At 50.7% G+C, this 19,847-nt stretch overlaps 4 protein-coding genes across 13 annotated transcripts in view; 3 read left to right on the plus strand and 1 right to left on the minus strand.

Annotated features, from left to right (window-relative positions):
- IP6K1 (inositol hexakisphosphate kinase 1) overlaps window positions 1-12,744 on the plus strand; it is a 75,899-nt gene extending 63,155 nt beyond the window's left edge. For all 9 annotated transcript variants that reach the window (XM_081245114.1, XM_081245115.1, XM_081245113.1 and 6 more), the window contains 4 exons: window positions 4,255-4,465; window positions 6,267-6,448; window positions 8,570-8,745; window positions 9,302-12,744. In XM_081245114.1, the coding sequence (XP_081101240.1) occupies window positions 6,328-6,448; window positions 8,570-8,745; window positions 9,302-9,835 (831 nt within the window). In that variant the 5' untranslated portion in view covers window positions 4,255-4,465; window positions 6,267-6,327 and the 3' untranslated portion in view covers window positions 9,836-12,744. The remainder of the gene's footprint in view (window positions 1-4,254; window positions 4,466-6,266; window positions 6,449-8,569; window positions 8,746-9,301) is intronic.
- A 343-nt stretch (window positions 12,745-13,087) lies between these two features.
- Window positions 13,088-17,319, plus strand: GMPPB (GDP-mannose pyrophosphorylase B). 2 transcript variants are annotated; one of them, XM_081247260.1, is made up of 10 exons: window positions 13,088-13,464; window positions 13,590-13,670; window positions 13,762-13,810; window positions 13,949-14,091; window positions 14,311-14,469; window positions 14,556-14,634; window positions 14,709-14,836; window positions 14,920-15,102; window positions 15,182-15,278; window positions 16,647-17,319. In XM_081247260.1, exons 1-10 carry the CDS (start codon window positions 13,336-13,338, stop codon window positions 16,664-16,666), a joined length of 1,068 nt encoding a protein of 355 aa, XP_081103386.1. In that variant the 5' UTR covers window positions 13,088-13,335; the 3' UTR covers window positions 16,667-17,319. The 2 variants fall into 2 exon arrangements, with proteins under 2 accessions (XP_081103386.1, XP_081103385.1); XM_081247259.1 differs by lacking the exon at window positions 16,647-17,319 and having other exon boundaries at window positions 15,182-15,563.
- RNF123 (ring finger protein 123) overlaps window positions 15,535-19,847 on the minus strand; it is a 28,882-nt gene continuing 24,569 nt past the window's right edge. The window contains exons 36-39 of the mRNA XM_081247254.1: window positions 16,363-16,505; window positions 16,119-16,213; window positions 15,907-15,992; window positions 15,535-15,823 (exon numbers count right to left, since the gene is read on the minus strand). Coding sequence (XP_081103380.1) covers window positions 15,703-15,823; window positions 15,907-15,992; window positions 16,119-16,213; window positions 16,363-16,505 — 445 coding nt within the window. The 3' untranslated portion in view covers window positions 15,535-15,702. The remainder of the gene's footprint in view (window positions 15,824-15,906; window positions 15,993-16,118; window positions 16,214-16,362; window positions 16,506-19,847) is intronic.
- Window positions 17,340-19,841, plus strand: AMIGO3 (adhesion molecule with Ig like domain 3). The gene has a single exon (XM_081247258.1). The coding sequence runs from the start codon at window positions 17,344-17,346 to the stop codon at window positions 18,868-18,870; it is 1,527 nt and encodes a 508-aa protein (XP_081103384.1). The 5' UTR covers window positions 17,340-17,343; the 3' UTR covers window positions 18,871-19,841.

Raw genomic sequence — 19,847 nt, forward strand, 5'->3', positions numbered from 1 at the left:
AATCAGGATAAAAAAATATATATTTTTTAAACTAGTGGTAGGTTGCGTGGCTCATTTAATTACCAGATCTTACCCACTCTTGGAAGGCTCTTCTTCCTGTTCTACCCATAGCATAACCATTTCTCCCTTCATCAGTTATGATGCTCTGTGTCAAGGTGCTCAGTGGTATGTGCCTGCAGAGAATTAAAGGTTTCCATTATAGCTTTAGATGGCCCTGCAAGACAAAAAGAAATTTTAAAGGAGGGAATGATACATTTGAGTATATAAAATTAAAAAGTTTTATCAAAATACACTTCTAAAGAAAATTAAGAGCTATTTACATCACGTAAAACTGACCGAGGATTTGTTTCTAGAATGTGTGTGTGTGTGTATGCAATTCAAAGTCAATAGGAAAAAAGACAATTCAGTAGGAAAATGAGCAAAAATCAAGAAAATCAATGAAAACTGAAGACCAAAGGCTAGGATAAATCTCTAGCCAGACTGATTAGGAAAAAGAAAAGACATAAATTTCCAATATCAGAAATGACAGATGTGGGACTTCCCTGGCAGTCCAGTGATGAAGACTTCACCTTCCAATGCAGGGGATGTGGGTTCGATCCCTGGTTGGAGACCTAAGATCCCACATGCTTCATGTAGAAGCAATATTGTAACAAATTCAATAAAGACTTTAAAAATGGTCCACATCAAAAAAGAAATCTTAAAAAAAAGACAAATGTGTCATCACTACAGTTTCTACCAATATTTAAAAAAATAAAAATATTATGAACAACTTTATGCCAGTAAATTCTACAACTTAGATGAAATAGACAATTTATTGCAACACACAAATTATGAAAACTCACTCAAGAAGAAATGAATAATCTGAATAGCCCTATGTAGTAAACAAATTGAAATTGGAATTTAAAGCATTCTAGCAAAGAAAACTCCAGGCCCACACAACTTCACTGGTGAATTCTATCAAATATTTAAGAAATACTACACAAACTCTTCCAAAAAGTTGAAGCAGGAATACATCTCTACTCATTCTATAAGGCCATTGCAAGAAAATTAATGTCCTAGATGAACCTAAATTTAAAAAATTTGAACAAGATTTTAGCAAATTGAATCCAAGAATATATTAAAAGGACAGTATGTCGTGACCAAGTAGGGTTTACCATAGGAGTAATGCAGGGTAGGTTTAACATTCAAAAGTTAATGTAATTGACCATATCAATAAACTAAAAAAAGAAAAATCATATGATTATCTCAGTAAATGCAGAAAAAGTACTTGACAGTATCCAACATACATTCTTTTTTTAAATGTATTTTACTGAAGTATAGTTTATTTACAATGCTATGTTAATTTCTGCTGTACAGCAAAGTGATTCAGTTATACATATATGTACATTCTTTTTCATATTCTTTTCCATTATGATTTATCACAGGATATTGAATATAGTTCCCTGTGCTATACAGTAGGACCTTGTTATTTAATCATTCTATATATAATAGTTTGCATCTGCTAATCCCGAACTCCCAATCCATCCCTCCCCCCCCCACCCCCACAAGTCTGTTCTCTATGTGTGTGAGTCTGTTTCTGTTTCATATTGTAGGAAAGTTCGTGTCATATTTTAGATTCCACATGTAAGTGATATCATATGGTATTTGTCTTTCTGACTTACGTCACTTAGTATAACAGTCTCTAGGTCCATCAGTATTACTGCAAATGGCATTATTTCATTCTTTTTTATGGCTGAGTAATAGTCCGTTGTCTATATGTACCACATCTTTATCCATTCATCCGTTGATGGACATTTAGGTTGTTTCCATGTCTTGGCTATTGTGAATAGTGCTGCTGTGAACATAGGGGTGCATGCATCTTTTTGAATTACAGTTTTGTCCAGATATATGCCCAGGAGTGGGATTGCTGAATCATCTGGCAACTCTAGTTTTTTGAAGAACCTCCATACTGTTCTCCATAGTGGCTGCACCAATTTACATTACCAGCAACAATGTAGGAGGGTTCCCTTTTCTCCACACCCTGTCCAGCATTTGTTATTTGTACATTTTTTAATGATGGCCATTCTGACTGGTGTGAGGTGGTACCTCGTTGTAGTTTTGATTTGCATTTCTCTAATAATTAGCCATGTTGAGCATCTTTTCATGTACCTGTTGGCCATCTGTATCAACATCCATTCTTGATAAAACAACAAGAGTAACAAAACTCTTAGCAAAGTGGGTATGGAAAGAAAGTTTCTCAAACCTGATAGAAGGCATCTATGAAAACCTACAGCTAGCTTCCTACTCAGTGATGAGACAATTGCTTTAACCCCTAAGATCAGGAACGAGACAAGAATGTCCATGCTCTCCATTTCTAGTTGACATATAACTTGGAGGTTCTGGCCAGCGCAGTTAGGCAAGAAAATGAAATAATAAAAGACATCCAGATTGGAAAGGAAGAAGTAAAACTGTCTTTATTTTCAGACAACGTAGAATTCTGTCTTCAGCCAAACTATTAGTCAAGTGTTGGAGTAGAATAAAGTCCTACAAAGGACTCAGAAAATTGACCTCCTGAACACTCTTTCTTAGGAAGTTACTTGAAGATGTATTCCACTCAAATAAGGAGGAAACCAAGAAAGAGGGGAAAAGGAGAGGACATAGAAGGAACAATTCTCATTCTGGTTACCTGCAGCAAGGAGGGGCCCAGCATGGGAGCTGTGTGGCAGGCTTGGCGGACACTCTAGATGAGAGTACGAGGGGGAGCCCAGGAAACAAAGAATATTGTAGACCAGAGGGCATTCAAACTTGAACATAACTGAAGCTCTGGAAAAGACAAAGAGAAGAAGTTACAAAGGCAAGAACCTGTAGGAGAGGCAGTCATCTATGTAAGGAAGCCAGGACACAGTTGTGAAGCTCACTAAAGTGAGGTGTACATTTAAGCAATGTAATGAGAAGGTAAGAAAAAAGAATCTATTTCACCTTAATGTCTTAAGGATTTTTTTTCCTAAAAGAGATCAAGGATTGGGGCAATGCCCTCCTGGAGAAGGAAATGGGCCAAAGAGAAGGATATTCTTGGTCTGGCATACTGACATATCCCTAAATGCTTCTCACTGATTCTCACATAATGCTGATATTGCCCACCAAGAGTGTAAAACGAGGAGTGTAGCTGACAGAGGGTTGGATATGGAAGTTAGATGAAGGGCAGCCTAGACCTTTTTAAGAACAAATAACAAAAAACTCCTTGATTTCTAGGTATTTTGTTTCAACTAGTTTGGTAATGATCCAGAAGAAATTATGAAAACCTGTTTGATAAAAATGAACACAACAAACTGTTTTGCATGAGTACAGCACGGAAAATAGGTGTTTCAACTTAGGAATGCTGGTGGTTTGGTGAGGCAGAAGTTCTGCCTGTTGAGCTTAGAATAGCCTGATGTTCAGTGTCGGCAGAAGACATATTTTGGGGACTGTCTTTGAGAAGTCTTGATGTCTCTCTATGTGACATTGTCAGGCAGAAGGAAACCAGATCTAGAGGAGGACATAGGAAATGACAGCATCATAGAGCAGTTAAATAAGTACAGGGTTAAACTATGTCAAGTGTAGATGTCACCTAGAGAATACAGTTCTTTTGAATGGTACAGAAGGCAATAGTTGAAAGTGAGAGGGTGGGCTTCCCTGGTGGCTCAGTGGTTACGAATCCGCCTGCCAATGCAGGGGGCACGGGTTCGAGCCCTGGTCCGGGAAGATCCCGCATGCCGCAGAGCAACTTAGCCCGTGCGCCACAACTACTGAGCCCGTGCTCTAGAGCCCGTGAGCCATGACTACTGAGCCCACATGTACAACTACTGAGCCCAAGCACCTAGAGCCTGTGCTTCTCAACAAGAGAAGCCACAGTGATGAGAACCCCCACGCACCCCAATGAAGAGTAGCCCCCGCTTGCCACAACTAGAGAAAGCCCGTGCGCAGCAATGAGGCCCCAACGCAGCCAAAAATAAATAAATAAATAAATTTATTAAAAAGGAAAAAAGGTGAGAGGGTTAGACAAGAGAATGGGAAATATATATAGATTTATCCAAAATCAAAGGTAAATAGTGGACTTAGAATGGGGGATTAGTGGTTAGCTATGTTTTGGAAAGATGTCTGCTAGTCATTGTTCCTACAGTTGATTCAGGGCAGGTGATTCAGTGGGCTGAGGGACAGCAAGTGCCAGCAGTCTGAACTGAAGGGACCCAATCTCTGTAGACATTTGTTGACTGGCTGCTTTTTTTTCTCCAACAGGAGTGGTATCAGTCTGCTTTGAGGGGGACAGTGATGGTTACATCAACTTGGTGGCCTACCCTTATGTGGAAAGTGAGACCGTGGAGCAGGATGACACACCAGAGCGGGAGCAACCTCGGCGTAAGCACTCTCGCCGGAGCCTGCACCGGTCAGGCAGTGGCAGTGACCACAGGGAGGAGAAAGCCAGCCTGTCCCTTGAAACCTCAGAGAGGTAAGGGGATGGTAAGCAGGACCGGTGGTTCATGTCTGGTCCTGATATACTCAGAATATCTCTAGAGTCCTGATACATCACGGGGAAGTAAGGCTCAAGGTTGGGGGAAGGTGGCTGATGTTCTTAGGCCACCCACATAGGTGCAGGCTGCCGCCTGTATGTCACATCACCCCAGTGATGTCTCCTTCTGAGTATGGCTGTAGCTAGTCAAGAGAGAATGAAGTTCCTTCAGCTTTTTGGAAACAAGGACACCCTGTTTTTTCCAGCTGTGTTATGTCTCGCACCCCCAAGACAGAGGTGGAAATGCATTGGTCCACGATGAGGTTCCAGCTCCTTTCTCACCTGCAGGGTGTCAGAGCCCAAAGGCAATGAGTGGCATCCAGACTAGTGTTCCTTAAGGGTTTGGGTGTCAGATCTCTCTGAGACTCTGATATCAGCTATTAATCCTTTCCCTGAATCTGAAGTTCAGTTTATTGCATTGGAAATTGATTTTTCTTGTAGATTAGGAAAACAGTCTACAAAGAATTATTTTTCTTCATATATCATGCAAAAAAATGTGAACCCCGACAAGGGTGGCCATAATCAAAAGGATAGACAATAAAAGTTTTGATGAGGATATGGAGAAATTGGAACCCTCCTACACTGCTGATGGGAATGTAAAATAGTGCAGCCATTCTGGAAAACAATTAGGCAGTTTTTCAAAAAGTTAAACCTGGCAACTGCACTCCTAGGTATATGCCCAAGAGAATTGAAGAAATATATTCACACATAAAACTTGTACACAAATGTTTATAGCAGCATTATTCCTAATAGCCAAAAACTGGAAACAACCTGAGTGTCCATCAGTTGGTGAATGGATAAATTAAATGTGGTATATCTATAAAATAGAATATTACTCAGCAATAAAAAAGGATGGAGTACTGACACGTGATACAACATGGATGAACCTTGAAAACATTTATGTTAAATGAAAGAAACCAGTCACAGAAAACCACATATTATACGGTTCCATTTATATAAGATGTTCAGAATAGGCAAATCCATCGTTTCTGTCCAAGAGACAGAAGGCAGAGTCATTGGGTGCCAGGAACTGAGGGGGAGGGATAGATGGGGAGTGACTGCTAATGGTGACAAGGTCTGTTTTTGGGGTGATGAAAATTCCTAAAAATTAGATAGTGGTGATGTTTTATAACCTCATGAATATACTAAAAAAAAAAACAAAAAACCCCAAAAAACTGAATTGTAAAAAAAATAAAACTAATGTAAATAAAAAATGAGCGTTTTGAACCAAAGTGAAATTAAAATTGTATGATTAAATTACTTTATATATATTTAATATAACTCAAAAATAAGTTTCACTGAGGGAATTCCCTGGCAGTCCAGTGGTTAGGACTCGGCACTTTCACAGCCGAGGGCCTGGGTTTGATCCCTCATCCAGGAACTAAGATCCTGCAAGCTGTGCGGCATGGCCAAAAAAAAAAAAAAAAATTCAGTGAATAGGATGCTCTGTGACTTGACCTAGAAGTTGGAATTGGGACTTTCTTAGATGTGGCAGCACATAGTTCGTCCCTGACATCAGATCAGATCAGTTTAGCAGCACAGGCTGCACACCCTAGCTCCTTAGTACTTATGCCATTTACTCACTTTAATGGGCTCATGCATCTGGGCCCCATGTCACCCCTCAGGAAGGTCTATGCGTGGCACATTAGACTTGATCCAGGCCTTCCCCACCCTGTGTAGTGAGACCCCAGAGGGTGACTTGTCTGAGCCCCTTAGCAATGGGTATGTTCTTCCTTCTTAGCCCCCAGGAGGCAAAGACTCCAAAGGTGGAGCTACACAGCCACTCGGACGTCCCTTTCCAGATGCTGGATGGCAACAGCGGTCTGAGTTCCGAGAAGATCAGCCACAACCCTTGGAGCCTGCGCTGTCACAAACAGCAGCTGAGCCGCATGCGCTCCGAGTCCAAGGACCGAAAGCTCTACAGTATCCTTGTTACTGCTTCTCCAGCAGTGCCTGCTACTGGGACCATGAGTCCTGTGTCAAGGCACCTACCAGTACCATGGCCAGCGCCCTCTCTGTTCAGGGGCTCATCTTTTGTTCTCATCTCCCTTTTCCATAGGCTCTTCTTCCCTCTTTGTCCTTCTTATTTTCATCAACATGTTGTTTTTTTCCTGCGTTTTGGGGCTGGTAAGACTGAAAGTTAAACTTGGTAGTCTAGAAGAGTGCTGTCCAATAGAACTGTCTGTGTCAATGGAAGTATTCTGAATCTGTGCTGAAATTTGTGGTAGCCACTAGCCACACCGTAACTGAAATGTGGCTGCTGTGACTGAGTTACTGAATTTTTAATTTATTTAATTAATTAAAATCTAAATTTAAATCACCAGGCATAGATGGTGGCTACCATATTTATCAGTGCATGTCTAGAATTGGGGGGGAGGGGTGTGTGTGCGCGTGTGCATATGTACACGTGTACACGTGTGTATTTCTCCCCTCCCAAAAGATAATAATTAAAAAGTAATATGTTTGACTTTAGTATGTTTTTTCTAAAGATAAACACTATACCTGTGCAATATAAAACAGTTTTTTAAGATACCAAAGGTAAAAAAGTATTATGAAATAGGAATTCTTAAAATCATTTAGTGTTTTGAAGCAGTAGACAATAAATAAATCTTACTGAGAAACTGAGGGGAAGTATGCTGAGCGCTTCATATGTACTTACTCAATTTCCTAAGTCTTTTGAGGGAGGAACTGTTACGATTTCCGTTTACAGACGAGTAAATGGAAGCACAGGGTGGTTAAGTGTTGTGCTCAGAGCCAGTGAGTGGCCGAAGCAGGATCCAGTGCTCTCAGGCATTGTGAGATATTTCTGCAACCTTCTTTGAGTTTTACTGTCACTTGTTTATAGCTTATAGCAGGTGATGAGACTAGTGAAAAGCCATATTTAATGATTTTTTTATGTTATTCCTTAAAGAATTAGGGGATATTAAAAATATTCATCATCAGAGTGATGCTGAGGGTCTTATCCTCCAAGACCATATGATTGCTGCATAGTCCCAAATATGGAATTGAGGGCTAGGCTGTGAGCCCTGATGACTTTTGGCAGACATGACAGGTCTGTACCTTTAAGATTGTTGCAGACAGGAGATGTAGATGAGGACATGGATATAATGCCAGGAGGCCAGGACCACAGAGCCATTTTAAGCAGAAGGTCCTAGAAGTACTAAGGGATAAGTTTAAATATATGGTCCACTGGTTTGAAGTTTAGTCAGAAAATGGCAAGATAGAAATTTAAATCCAGATTTTTCTAAAGATTCCTGTTTGGGAATGTTGAATCTGATTTATCATTTTTGTAGTAGTGCTACAAAGGAAGTTCCTTACTACTTAGGCCTGAATGAGACACTGGATTGAGCAGGGCCTTGGTTTACTGATGGTGTCAGAGATGTATGTGAAACTGCCAAATCTTCTTTGGTTTATTTATGTATGCCTGCAAGACAGATCTAAAGAATAAAATAAAAATGATGATATCAACAAATGTGGTATATACATACAATGAAGAATTAGTCAGCCATAAAAAGGAATGAAATTTTGTCACATGCTACAATATGGATGAACCTTGAAAACAATTTGCTAAGCGAAAGAGCTAGATACAAAAGGACAAATATTACATGATGCCACTTATATGAAGTACCTAGAACAGGCAAATTCATAGAGACAGAAAGTAGATAGTGGTTATGGGGGCAGGGGAGGGGGGAATGGGAGTTACTGTTTAATGGGTACAGTTTCTAATTTCTATTTGGGAAGATGAAAAAGTTTTGGAGATTGGATGGTGGTGATGGTTGCACAATAATATGAATGCACTTAACGCTACTGAACTGTATACTTAAAAATGGTTAAAATGATAAGTGTTACATGTATTTTACCACAACAAAAAATTTTTTTAAAGAAATAATAAGCCAGTGGTTTGAAATCCACATTTGAGAGTTTGTGAGGTGAATACAGATTATATTAGAAGGGAATACCTCCTTTGATAGAAAAACTGGATTGTGCTTTTCTGGCTGGGGCTGATGGTGAGTTTGGTGGTTATTCCCCTTGACTGTGGCCCAGAGTTCCTCCTGCTTGAGAACGTGGTGCACCACTTCAAGTACCCCTGTGTGCTGGACCTGAAGATGGGCACCCGGCAGCATGGTGATGATGCATCAGCTGAGAAGGCAGCCCGGCAGATGCAGAAGTGCGAGCAAAGTACGTCGGCTACGCTGGGTGTCAGAGTCTGTGGCATGCAGGTGAGTCATCCTTGGTGAGAGCCTAGGTGCTCCTGCTTGCATGTTTTGGGTTGTGTGTGTGTCTGCCCGCTATCCGAGCCAGGTGTCCTCCTGGCCCACAGTGGTCCAGAATCTCCTCCGAAAGGGTGAGTCCCCTACAGGGTGCTGAGTGCGTTTTTGTAGACATGTTCTCTGAGCCCTCTTGTCCTTACCTGGGGACCTTGGTCTGGGCTCCAGTGCAGAACCACTGTGAGAGCCTGTTGCCTTGATATTGGGGCAACTAAGACTCTTGTCTGTCAGCAAGATAATTCCTAGTTTGAGTCCAGCTGGTCTCCTGGGGCAACGTGGAGGAGGGCTCCAAAGGTAGTGCCAGAAAACCTGTAGGCCTGGTCTCTGCACATTGCTGGCTTTACCACAGGAAAACTTAGGGTGAACTTGGCCTGCCTACTCCAGTTGTGTAGGGTTGAGCAGAAAAGCTCAGGATGGTCAGAAGTACTTTCCAGATAGTGCCTGCCCAGGGCACCGTGAGGTCATCAGACCTCCCTGGTACTCACCTGTCTGTCTCCTGGGGTTTCAGGTGTACCAGCTGGACACGGGGCATTACCTCTGCAGGAACAAGTACTATGGCCGTGGGCTCTCCATCGAAGGCTTCCGCAATGCCCTCTATCAGTACCTGCACAATGGCCTGGACCTGCGGCGTGACCTTTTTGAGCCCATCCTGAGCAAACTGCGAGGCCTGAAAGCTGTACTGGAGCGGCAGGCCTCCTACCGCTTCTACTCCAGTTCCCTGCTTGTCATCTATGATGGCAAGGAGTGCCGGTCTGAGTCCTACCTGGACCGCCGGTCCGAAATGCGTATCAAGCACCTGGACACAGGGCTCCCTGAGGTGGCACCATCCTGTGGCCCTAGCACCAGCCCCAGCAGCACCAGCCCCGAGGTGGGCCCCTTCTCTCCACCCAAGGTGGATGTCCGCATGATCGACTTTGCACACAGCACATTCAAGGGCTTCCGAGATGACCCCACTGTGCATGATGGGCCTGACCGAGGCTATGTGTTTGGCCTGGAGAACCTCATCAGCATCATGGAACAGATGCGGGACGAGAACCAGTAGGCCCAGCTCTGGGCTTCCAGAACCTTTTCCTCTCCACCCTCAGGCAGGGACCATTGCTCTGAACTCGCCATGAGGACACACAGACTTTCTTTTAAAAGGGTTATATTTCTCTTTGGTGTAAACTAAAAGAAATGTTTTTAGCTGTAGCCTGGAATCCATATATATAAAGTGAAGGAGGGCAGAGCACATCCTCTCAGCCAGGCTTCCTAGCTCTATGGTTCTGACTGCTGTGTCCAGGCTGTCTTAGGAAGGAAGAGATGCCCCTGGTGGGCTTGGCAGCAGGGACATGTTGCCCTTGGACATCGGTTTCTTTTGCCTAGGTCTTTGGGGTCTGTGGCTGCAGGGTCCTGCTAGTTGTGGGGTGAAGCCCTGGGTTGGCTCAGGGCCCCTCCATGCTCACTCATCCCTTGTTCCTCAGTAGTAGAGGATTGGGTGCCCATCGCTTGGGGGACTTTGTAGCTTGTGTTGTGGGTATCACCCAGGTCTGTAACAGATGTCCCCAGGGCACCACAGGGCCAACTGCACACAGCTGGACCCTTCTCGGTTCTGACCTTGGCATGAGGCTAGATTCATGAAGCTGTGCTGAAGCCAGCAATGGCAGAGGGCAGGCCCTGGGATCCCCAGGCACTATTTGGCACTTGAACCTGCTCCTCCTCCTGCCTGCACAGCCCAGCCAGCGTTTCTCACCAAGATCCCTTGCCTAAGGAGGCCATCCCCTCTTGCCCCACTGGAGGGGGCCCTGCTCTGTTTGCTGAGGTGAGTCAGTGTTCCAGCAGGCCTCAGGGCCTCTGATGGCTCTGACCCAGCTAGTATTTGCAGTCCTTGTGCTGTGGCTAGGAGTCCTCTTCCTCTAGCTTGGGCAGCTGTGCTGCCTTGGATGGGCTGCTCCTTCCAGGGCTCAAAGGCTGTGGTCCGCTCAGGGTCTCACCTCTCCCCAGGCCAAGCTCAAGGCAGCAGCCCACTGTGAGGAGCTCCAGGCTCGTGAGGGAGAACTTTAAGCTTGTTTGCTTATAGGGACATTGGGCGCTGGGTGCAGGTGCCCAGATTCTGCTAATGAGAGTTTTGTCTTATCAGTACTGGGGTCCATCAGTCTGTCCATTTTTCCATCTGCCAGCCCCTGTGATCTCTCCCCTGGGGTGTAACCTTGTTCATTAGTAAATATTGATTTCCTTCATGCTTCCCTCAGCAAAATATTCTCTTTACCATTTCTGAGGTGAGCTTTTGCCCCTGTGCCCTTCCTCAGCAGGTGCTACCTTTTTTGAAAGAACTGGTAGCAAAATGAATTGGAGGAGGTGTTTGCCTGCTGGCCCAACACCCTCTCTGTGAGCCTGGAGTGTGGCCCCCTCAACACTCAACACTGACAGTAGCACAGTGAAGGCCCAGGGGGTGACCCATTCCTTGCCCATAACTTTTGCTGCCAGCCCTTAATGGCATAGAGACCTGCCACCTCTAACACATGCAGCCAGGTGATACTGCACTCACCTAGCCATTGCTGAGGTTAGTGCCCTCACCTCTGAGTCTAGGGCCACTGTCATTGTCACTTTTGGCATGTCCCTATTTGGGCATTAATGGTAAGCCTGCCAGCCTGTGTCTCTGAGAGGCCTTGGTAACTGATGGACTAATTTCCTGGTCCTTAGAGATGCAGCCTCACACATCTTAAATGGGCTCCTTGATGGGATCCCATCTCTCTCGGCCCTCTGACCCTGGTGCCATTGGTGGGCAGGTTCCCATTCCTTGGGGCTAGGAGGGGCAGCTTGCCTGTTTGTAGTCAGTAATGACCATCTTCTGTACTATTCTGTGGCTTCACCCATGGGGGCAGTAGCTCTTCATTAGTGTGGATAGTCATTTCCTGGTAAGGCAGGGGCTAAAGCAAGGGTCTAGGGCCACTCGGGACCCACTTGATGGCACCTCTCCAGCCTGGGGATGTGCTGTGCTTCCTGAGTTTGTATATTATGGGAGATGCTGCCCCATTCCGCTCTTCATCGCGAGAGAGACTGTACCGACTTAAATTCAGTGTTTGCCTGGCACTAAAAGAGCAGGGCTGGGATTTGCTGCTTCTCCCCCAGGGCAGGGTCCCTTGTTTTCAGCACTTTTGAACACTTGGGAGACACAGCCCTGTTTTCTGGTGGGTCGTGGGTATGTGTCTGCACTCGCTCTTTGCCACCATTTCGCCCTGTTCCGTGCTAGAGAGAGCCCTGTCCCTGCCAGGCCCTGCCTTCCCAGCCCCAACTTGGGACCAAAGTGCAAGATGGGATCACGGGTTGGGGCGTTCAAGCGACCCCTCTCTATAGTGCTTCCCTGGGTGAAGTCGACACCAGCCCCCTAGTGGGGTGGGATGGGCGGTGCTTAAAGAGGAAGGGGACCAGTTTTGCAGCTTGCCAGGGACGCCACCCCTCCCTCACATCCGGGCCTGTACAGTGGGCGTGGGGATTCTCCTTAAGGGGCCAAAGGCTTGGGCTAGTTCGTAGCCTCTGCTCACTTGCTCACATCCCGTCACGTGCACCCCCCCCCCCCGATGCAGATTGCTTGAAGTTTTAAAGCTGTTCAATTTGGTTTTGTTTTGTGCCGATTTAAAAAATGTTTTAATGGGGAAAAGTTTGGGGAGAACCAAGGGAAGGGCCTGGTATCTTTGCTTCTCGGGGAACTGCAAGGCCTCGCCTGGAGGACCGCTCTCTACTCCACTTTCCTGGAAGCTGCCTAAGCCTGTCCACGCCGCCCGAGCCCTGCGCCCGGATATGACACGTGGCTCCGGTCGCGTCTGGGCGCGGTTGCGTTTTCTCGGGACCTTGCGTGCAGGGGAGGGGGTGCTCCGGCCTTGGGCTGAGCCCGCCCCTTTCTATACACCTAGCGCTGCCCGCCCCGCTTGTGTCTGAGGTCGTGTATGTCAAAATAAAGCCGCTAGAAGCCGAGGCGTGTCCGTGTCTTTGAGAAACCCCTCGGCCTCCGGGAGACTGGCCTACTCCGGCCAGCCCGCGTCCTCGGCCCCTCCCCGGCCCGGCCGGCCCGGTGAGGCGGGGAGGGGCCGGAAGCGGCTGTGGCGCAGCGCAAAAGAAGCCTCGCCCTTGGCGCCAGCTCCGCTTTTGGATCCGCCAATGGCCAGCTGACCCGCAGGTCCGGGTCCCGGTCCCCATGGCAGCCCGGCGCGCTCGGCTCTCATTGGCTGCGTCGGCCGGAGCGTCACGTATCGGCGCTTCGACGCCGACGGTGTGCCACGTATACGGTAGCTGATTGGGCCGCCGGAGTTTACGTCACTTCCCGCCGGAGGCCGGCCCGAGTTGGGAGGCAGTCGGTCTCCGTTCGGCGTCGCGTCCTGGTTTGCTGCTGTCTCGGACCTAGCGTCAGCGCGGACTGGGCGGACAAGGCAGAGCCAGAGTTGGTCAGTCTGGCGGGTGAAGGGCTCGGGGCCGGGCACAGCGGCGGGAGTGTGCGGCAGGGGTCCGCCAGGCGGGCCGCGGACACCTCGGAGCCCGGGACTCACTCTCCGGCCGCCCGCAGGCGCAATGAAGGCACTGATTTTGGTGGGCGGCTATGGGACGCGCCTGCGGCCGCTGACGCTAAGCATCCCAAAGCCGCTGGTGGACTTCTGCAATAAGCCCATCTTGCTGCACCAAGTGGAGGCGCTGGCCGCGGTAAGGCCTGGGGACGGGGTCTTGGTAGGACCTGATAGGATGAGGGACGGCCAACGATTGGGGATCGGGGACACCTGTGCCTTCGGCTGAATCCGCCTGGCGGCCGGCGCCGTTCTATCCCACAGGCCGGCGTGGACCACGTGATTCTTGCTGTGAGCTATATGTCTCAGGTGCTGGAGAAGGAAATGAAGGCGCAGGAGCGAAGGGTGAGGCACGGATTTCTCGCTCTTTCCCTTGGTCCCCGCTCAACTTTTCACCCTGGTGAGAGAAACCTGACGGCGTGCTTCTTCCTTCCAGCTAGGAATCCGAATCTCTATGTCCCATGAAGAGGAGCCTTTAGGGACAGGTCAGTAGAGACAGGAAGGTCCCTTGGGGAGGGTTTAGGGCCAGGGAAGGGGCAAGACTCAGCCTGGATGGGGACTGCTGAGCCTCGATCCAGGGGCTCAGACCCCCAAGATGATGGTGACCTGTTCCTCTCCCCCAGCTGGGCCCCTGGCACTGGCCCGTGACCTGCTCTCTGAGACTGCAGACCCTTTTTTCGTCCTCAACAGTGACGTGATCTGCGATTTCCCCTTTCAAGCCATGGTGCAGTTCCACCGGCACCATGGCCAGGAAGGCTCAATTCTGGTAAGCGAGCACGTCCTTCTGCTCTAATGTTCCTGTCCCCATGCGCAGCCTCCCCAGCCTCTCCCATCCTCCAGCCTTGAACTGCCCCTTGGTGTTGTGGGTGCAGAGCTGTGCAGTTTGTGCCTTTAAGCATTTGTGGCAAAGCCCCTGAAATTTAGGACAGCATGTATATCAAGGCTCAGGAGCACTGGACTAGGCCTGAAGTCTTCCTGCACTCAGGTGACCAAAGTGGAGGAACCCTCTAAGTACGGTGTGGTGGTATGTGAGGCGGACACAGGCCGCATTCACCAGTTCGTGGAGAAGCCGCAGGTGTTTGTGTCCAACAAGATCAACGCAGGCATGTACATCCTGAGCCCTGCAGTGCTACGGCGCATCCAGGTGTGTAGAAGCCAGCTGCTGGGTGGGCTGGGGTAGGGCAGGCCACCACTGCCATGACCCTGCTGATGAGCTGCCCACTCCCACAGCTGCAGCCCACATCCATTGAGAAGGAGATCTTCCCTGTCATGGCCAAGGAGGGGCAGCTCTATGCCATGGAGTTGCAGGGTGAGGCAGGGAGGTCACAGGGTGGGGGTGGTCTGTGGCTGGGCTGAGCCCCCTGATGCATTCTCTCCCTACAGGCTTCTGGATGGACATTGGGCAGCCCAAGGACTTCCTCACCGGCATGTGCCTCTTCCTGCAGTCGCTGCGACAGAAGCAGCCTGAGCAGCTGTGCTCAGGCCCTGGCATTGTGGGCAACGTGCTGGTGGTGAGGCCCTTGCCCAGAGCATTGTCAACCCCCTCAACCTTGGGGGACAGATGGCCCACTTGTGTTTTCCCCGCTGTCCTCAGGACCCAAGTGCCCGTATTGGCGAGAACTGCAGCATTGGCCCCAACGTGAGTCTGGGTCCTGGTGTGGTGGTGGAGGATGGTGTGTGCATTCGGCGGTGCACGGTGCTGCGAGACGCCCACATTCGCTCCCACTCCTGGCTTGAGTCCTGCATTGTAGGCTGGCGCTGCCGCGTGGGCCAGTGGGTAAGCCTCGGGGCTGGGCCAGATGGGGAGGGTGGGGGAATGCCTCTGCCTCGCTGACAGGCCTGCCCCTCCCCCCAAGGTGCGCATGGAGAACGTGACAGTGCTGGGTGAGGACGTCATAGTTAATGACGAGCTCTACCTCAACGGGGCCAGTGTGCTGCCCCACAAGTCTATTGGTGAGTCGGTGCCGGAGCCCCGCATCATCATGTGAGGATGCTGTGGGGCTGGCTGAGCCCCCATTTCCCCACTGGCAAAGGGATCACTGGCTCGACACATCAGGAGGCCCTGGACTCATTGCCATTTGACTGGGGAGGATTGGACAAGGGTGAAGCCGTTGGACACCCGCCTTCTCCTGTGGACATAATCTGGCAAGATCCTTACTGGGCATACCCCACAAAGCCTACTCCCTCAAGATGGGCTGGGCCAGGACTGTATGGAATAATAATTTAATGCTCACTGTGGCCCTGACTGAAAGTCAAGCTCAGGCACAAATAGGGCATGGTGGGGGGTCGTGGGGGACAGGGCAAGGGGCTCATAAATAGGGCCCAGCATGGGTTTGAGTTTAAGGGTAGAGATTCCTGCCGTGTGGGCCAGGTAGGCCTAGGCAGCCGAGGAAGTGGCACTTGCACTGGCTGCCTTGTCCCAGTCCTCTACAGACACGATGGTGGCTTTGCAGAAGAAGCAATCCTTGTTGTTCATCAGGTGCTGATTGATGCAGGCTCTACAACAGGGGAGGGCATAAAGGTGGCCTGTGTATCCCTGCTGTTCCCCACCCAGCCCCTTGTGCCCATGCAGCCCACTTACTTGCAGGACTTGTGGCCACAGGGCTGGAACACAGCAGAAATGGGGTGAGCATAGCAGATGGGGCAGAGGTCTTCCTCACTGGTGGGCTGCAGGGAGCAGAGTGCAGGGTGGGCTGGGGTTCAGTTCCCAGACAAGTTGGGTGTACACTACGCACACAGCTGTGGTGATGTGTACTGGGGTTGTGTGGACCCGTATGCTGTGGCCCCACTCACCAGGGAGGCAGCTGCTGCCTGGGCAGACGCAGAGGTCAGGTGTGCCAACATCTGTTCCACCTGGGCCAGTTCCTCAACACTGATGTAATCTGTGTCTGGCGGGTGGTAGGAGGTGTCAGGCCAAATGTGGCCCTAGAACCCAGTGCCTCTTGAGTACTCCCTGCCTGGGAATTTGCTCTTAAGACTACTGACCTGGCCCAGCCCCAAATCCCTCTCTCCCCTGACCCACCCCCAGCCTACTCACAGCTCTGTAGGGAGAAGCGCTTCTGGTCAGGGGCAGGCAGGGCAGTGCCAGGGGTAGGGGGCTCTGGCTGCCCCAACAGATAGCATATGGAGCGGAGCTGGAAGCAGGGATCAGCCAGGAGCACTGATGTGGCTCTCTCTGTCCTAGGTGGGAGAGGGTACAAGGGTAGTCAGAAGGCTGGGCCTGTCTGAAATCAGTATCTGTCGGAGGGGTGGGGGTGGAAAGTGCAGCCTACTTGCATTATTGCCTGGTTCATTCCACCCAATCTCCCTGCTTCTCTCCAGTCCTCCCAGTAAAGTCCTAGATCCCAGTAAGGACCCACATTGCCGGGTACCAGTTTAAGGGGCACCACCAGAAGATAATGAAAGTCCACCTGCCCCTTCATTTACATTAACCCTTAAAAGGAAACAGCTGCCCAATCATACACGTTTACCGTTCAAAGAAAACACCTGCCCCCTCATACACGTTAACCCTTCAAAGAAAACACAAAGAACACAAGAAGCTTAAAGACGTGCTTCCCAGAGTTCCGGGAGACCAGCCCTCCGGAAAGCCGCCAGCCAAGCTCAGGCTGGGGCATTGTGGCCCGACTCGCTCACCCTCTGGCGGCCACGCGGGGGCCTATGATCGCCGGGGGACGCGGCTACCCCGCCCCTCCAACGTGAGCCAATGGGAGCCTGAGGCCCCGCCCCCGAGAAATCGCCTCCCGGAGAGTATTTAGAAGCTGAGTGCTCAGAAACGTATTCAGGAGAGAGCTGGGGAAGCCTGAGAAGGGAGTGCTGGGCAGAGCGTGGCCCCAACTCACAACCCAAAACCTGGGGCCGGGCAGCTGGAGCGGTCGGCCTTGCGGGACGGAGCCCGCATCCTGTCTCGCTGGCCACTGGCCATTTAGCGCCCCGCACTTCTAGCCGGATGTGAAGTGGGTGAGTCTCGGAGCTGCGCCCCGCACCAAGCTGCCCTGTCCCACCCCTGGCAGCCGCCGCCATGGCCCGGCTGGTGCTTCAGGGCACACTGCTGTGCATGCTGCGCGTCGGATTGAGCACCCTGGACTCCGAGGGCTTCCTGTCCCCTGCGCCTCATAACTGTCCCTACAAATGTGTCTGTGCAGCCGACTTCCTGAGCTGCGCCGGCCTGGGGCTGCAGGATGTGCCGGGCGCGTTACCAGCTGCAGCTGCAGACCTCGACCTGAGCCACAATGCGCTGCAGCGCCTGCGCCCCGGCTGGTTGGCGCCCCTCTCCCGGCTCCGCGCCCTGCGTTTAAATCACAACGAGCTGGATGCGCTAGGTCCGGGAGTTTTCACCAATGCCAGCGGCCTGCGGCTGCTCGATTTATCATCTAACGCCCTGCGAGCCCTCGGCCGCCACGACCTCGACGGCCTGGGGGAGCTCAAGATGCTGCTTTTGTTCAATAACCGCCTGGCGCACTTAGACGAGCAGGCCTTTCACGGCCTGGGCGCGCTCAGTCGTCTCTACCTGGGCTGCAATGAACTTGCGTCCTTCTCGTTCAATCACCTGCACGGCCTGGGCACGACCCACCTACGTACTCTGGATCTCTCCTCCAACCACCTAGGACGCATCCCTGTACCTGACCTGGCTTCACTGCCAGCCTTTCTCAAGAACGGCCTTTACTTGCACAACAACCCATTACCCTGTGACTGCCGTCTCTACCACCTGCTGCAGCACTGGCACCAGCGGGGGCTCAGTGCTGTGAGCGACTTCGCGGGTGAGTACACATGCCTGGCCTTCAAGGTACCCACCTCCCGCGTGCGCTTCTTTGAGCACAGCCGTGTCTTTGAGAACTGCTCAGCTGCCCTGGCTCGGGGCCTAGAGCAGCCTGAAGAACAGCTGCATGTGCAGGTGGGGCAGTCCCTGAGGCTACACTGCAACACCAGCGCCCCAGCCGTGCGCATTGCCTGGGTCTCACCGCAGCAGGAGCTGCTTGTGGCTCCAGGATCTCGCAATGGGAGCATCGCAGTGCGGGCTGATGGCAGCCTGGCCATCAGCAACGTACAGCCATGGCACGAGGGTGTCTTCGTGTGCCTGGCTACTGGACCCCACCTGCATCACAACCAGACACACGAGTACAACGTGAGTGTGCACTTTCCACACCCTGAGCCTGACACTTTCAACACGGGCTTCACCACGCTGCTGGGCTGCGCCGTGGGCCTGGTGCTCGTGCTGCTCTACCTGTTCGCGCCACCCTGCCCCGGCTGCCGCAGCTGCTACCATCGCACCTGCCGCTGCCGCCGCTGGCCCCGAACACCCAGCCCACTCCAGGAGCTGAGCGCACAGTCCTCAGTGCTCAGCACCACGCCGCCCGACGCACCGAGACGCAAGGCCAGTGTCCACAAGCACGTGGTCTTTCTGGAACCTGGCAGGAGAAGCCTCAATGGTCGTGTGCAGCTAGCGGTAGCTGAAGACTTTGATCTCCACAATCCCATGGGCCTGCGGCTCAAGGCTGGCTCTGAGTCTGCTAGCTCCACAGGCTCTGAGGGTCTGGTGATGACCTAGGCTGCCCAGGGGCCCCACCGAGGCCACTGCCTGCCCGCTGCTTGCCCTGCTCCGTGCTGCTGCCCAGAGAACTGCCAGATGCTGGTGGGAAGCACTGGGCTTGGTCCTCCAGACTCCTGTGTGGGCCTCGACATAAAGCACAGCAACACCACTCACTGGTAGAGGGGCTGAAGTCCCCAACTCTCTCCTGCTTCTCCCCAGCAGCACAGGACCAAAACATCCCAGGACCTAGCAGGGCCTACCTGTGCCCACATGAGGATTGGAACCAAGGACCATCTGGAAGAGCTCTTGCATTAGAGCCCCAGGTTCACTAAGGCGGCCATCAAGGAGAGTGGTGGTGAAGAATTGAAGCATGACCACCTTCTGCTTCCCAAGGGGACGGGAGTGGCCCACAGGGGAAAAGAAGGAGGACTTCAAAGGAAGACTGAGTCCCCAACCCGAGGGTGGAAAGAGGAATTACAAGCCCTCCCTCTGGTGAAATGCGACTCCCCACGCACCAACATTCAAGCTATTTGAAGCTTCACGAGTCCATGCAGTCTGGTGAGAAGGCAACCAGCAGGCAAGGCTCCTCAAGAGACCTCCAGGGGCATCGCAGGCCACTCTGAGGGCAGAGCCTCTCCCATGGGCTCGCAAGACAATGGTAAGGGGCACCAATGGCCTGTTCCCCCAGCTTTTCAGCAGTAAAAAGCCTGCTGAGCGTGGATAAGATGGGAGGGCTGAGCCAGAACTTGCTGTCTCCCAAGGATAGAATCCTCTTAAGGGCTGGCACTGGTATCAGCCTAATGGCTGAAGCAGTGCCCTGGCTTCATATGCATCTCACCACTCCCACTGCAGGGAGGCAGGGAAGCGGGGACTGGGAACCCCTCCTGAGTGAGGGCTGAGCTGGGGGGCCCACAAGTGTCCTGGATCCAGCTATCATGGAATTTCTTAATAAAGGTAGTACATGCTCGTCGTTGGAGCCTTCACAGACACAGGTG

The sequence above is a fragment of the Mesoplodon bidens genome (assembly GCF_964165515.1).
Source record: "Mesoplodon bidens genome assembly, chromosome: 10".
NCBI lineage: Eukaryota > Metazoa > Chordata > Mammalia > Artiodactyla > Ziphiidae > Mesoplodon > Mesoplodon bidens.

Excerpts from the sequence above, each read along its gene's own strand:
- GMPPB (XM_081247259.1), top strand. The coding sequence starts at position 13,336 with ATGAAGGCACTGATTTTGGTGGGCGGCTATGGGACGCGCCTGCGGCCG. Across the intron at positions 13,671-13,761 it reads TGAAGGCGCAGGAGCGAAGG|CTAGGAATCCGAATCTCTAT; the intron begins GTGAGGCACGGA and ends TCTTCCTTCCAG. Across the intron at positions 15,103-15,181 it reads GCTGCCGCGTGGGCCAGTGG|GTGCGCATGGAGAACGTGAC; the intron begins GTAAGCCTCGGG and ends CCTCCCCCCAAG.
- AMIGO3 (XM_081247258.1), top strand. The coding sequence starts at position 17,344 with ATGGCCCGGCTGGTGCTTCAGGGCACACTGCTGTGCATGCTGCGCGTC.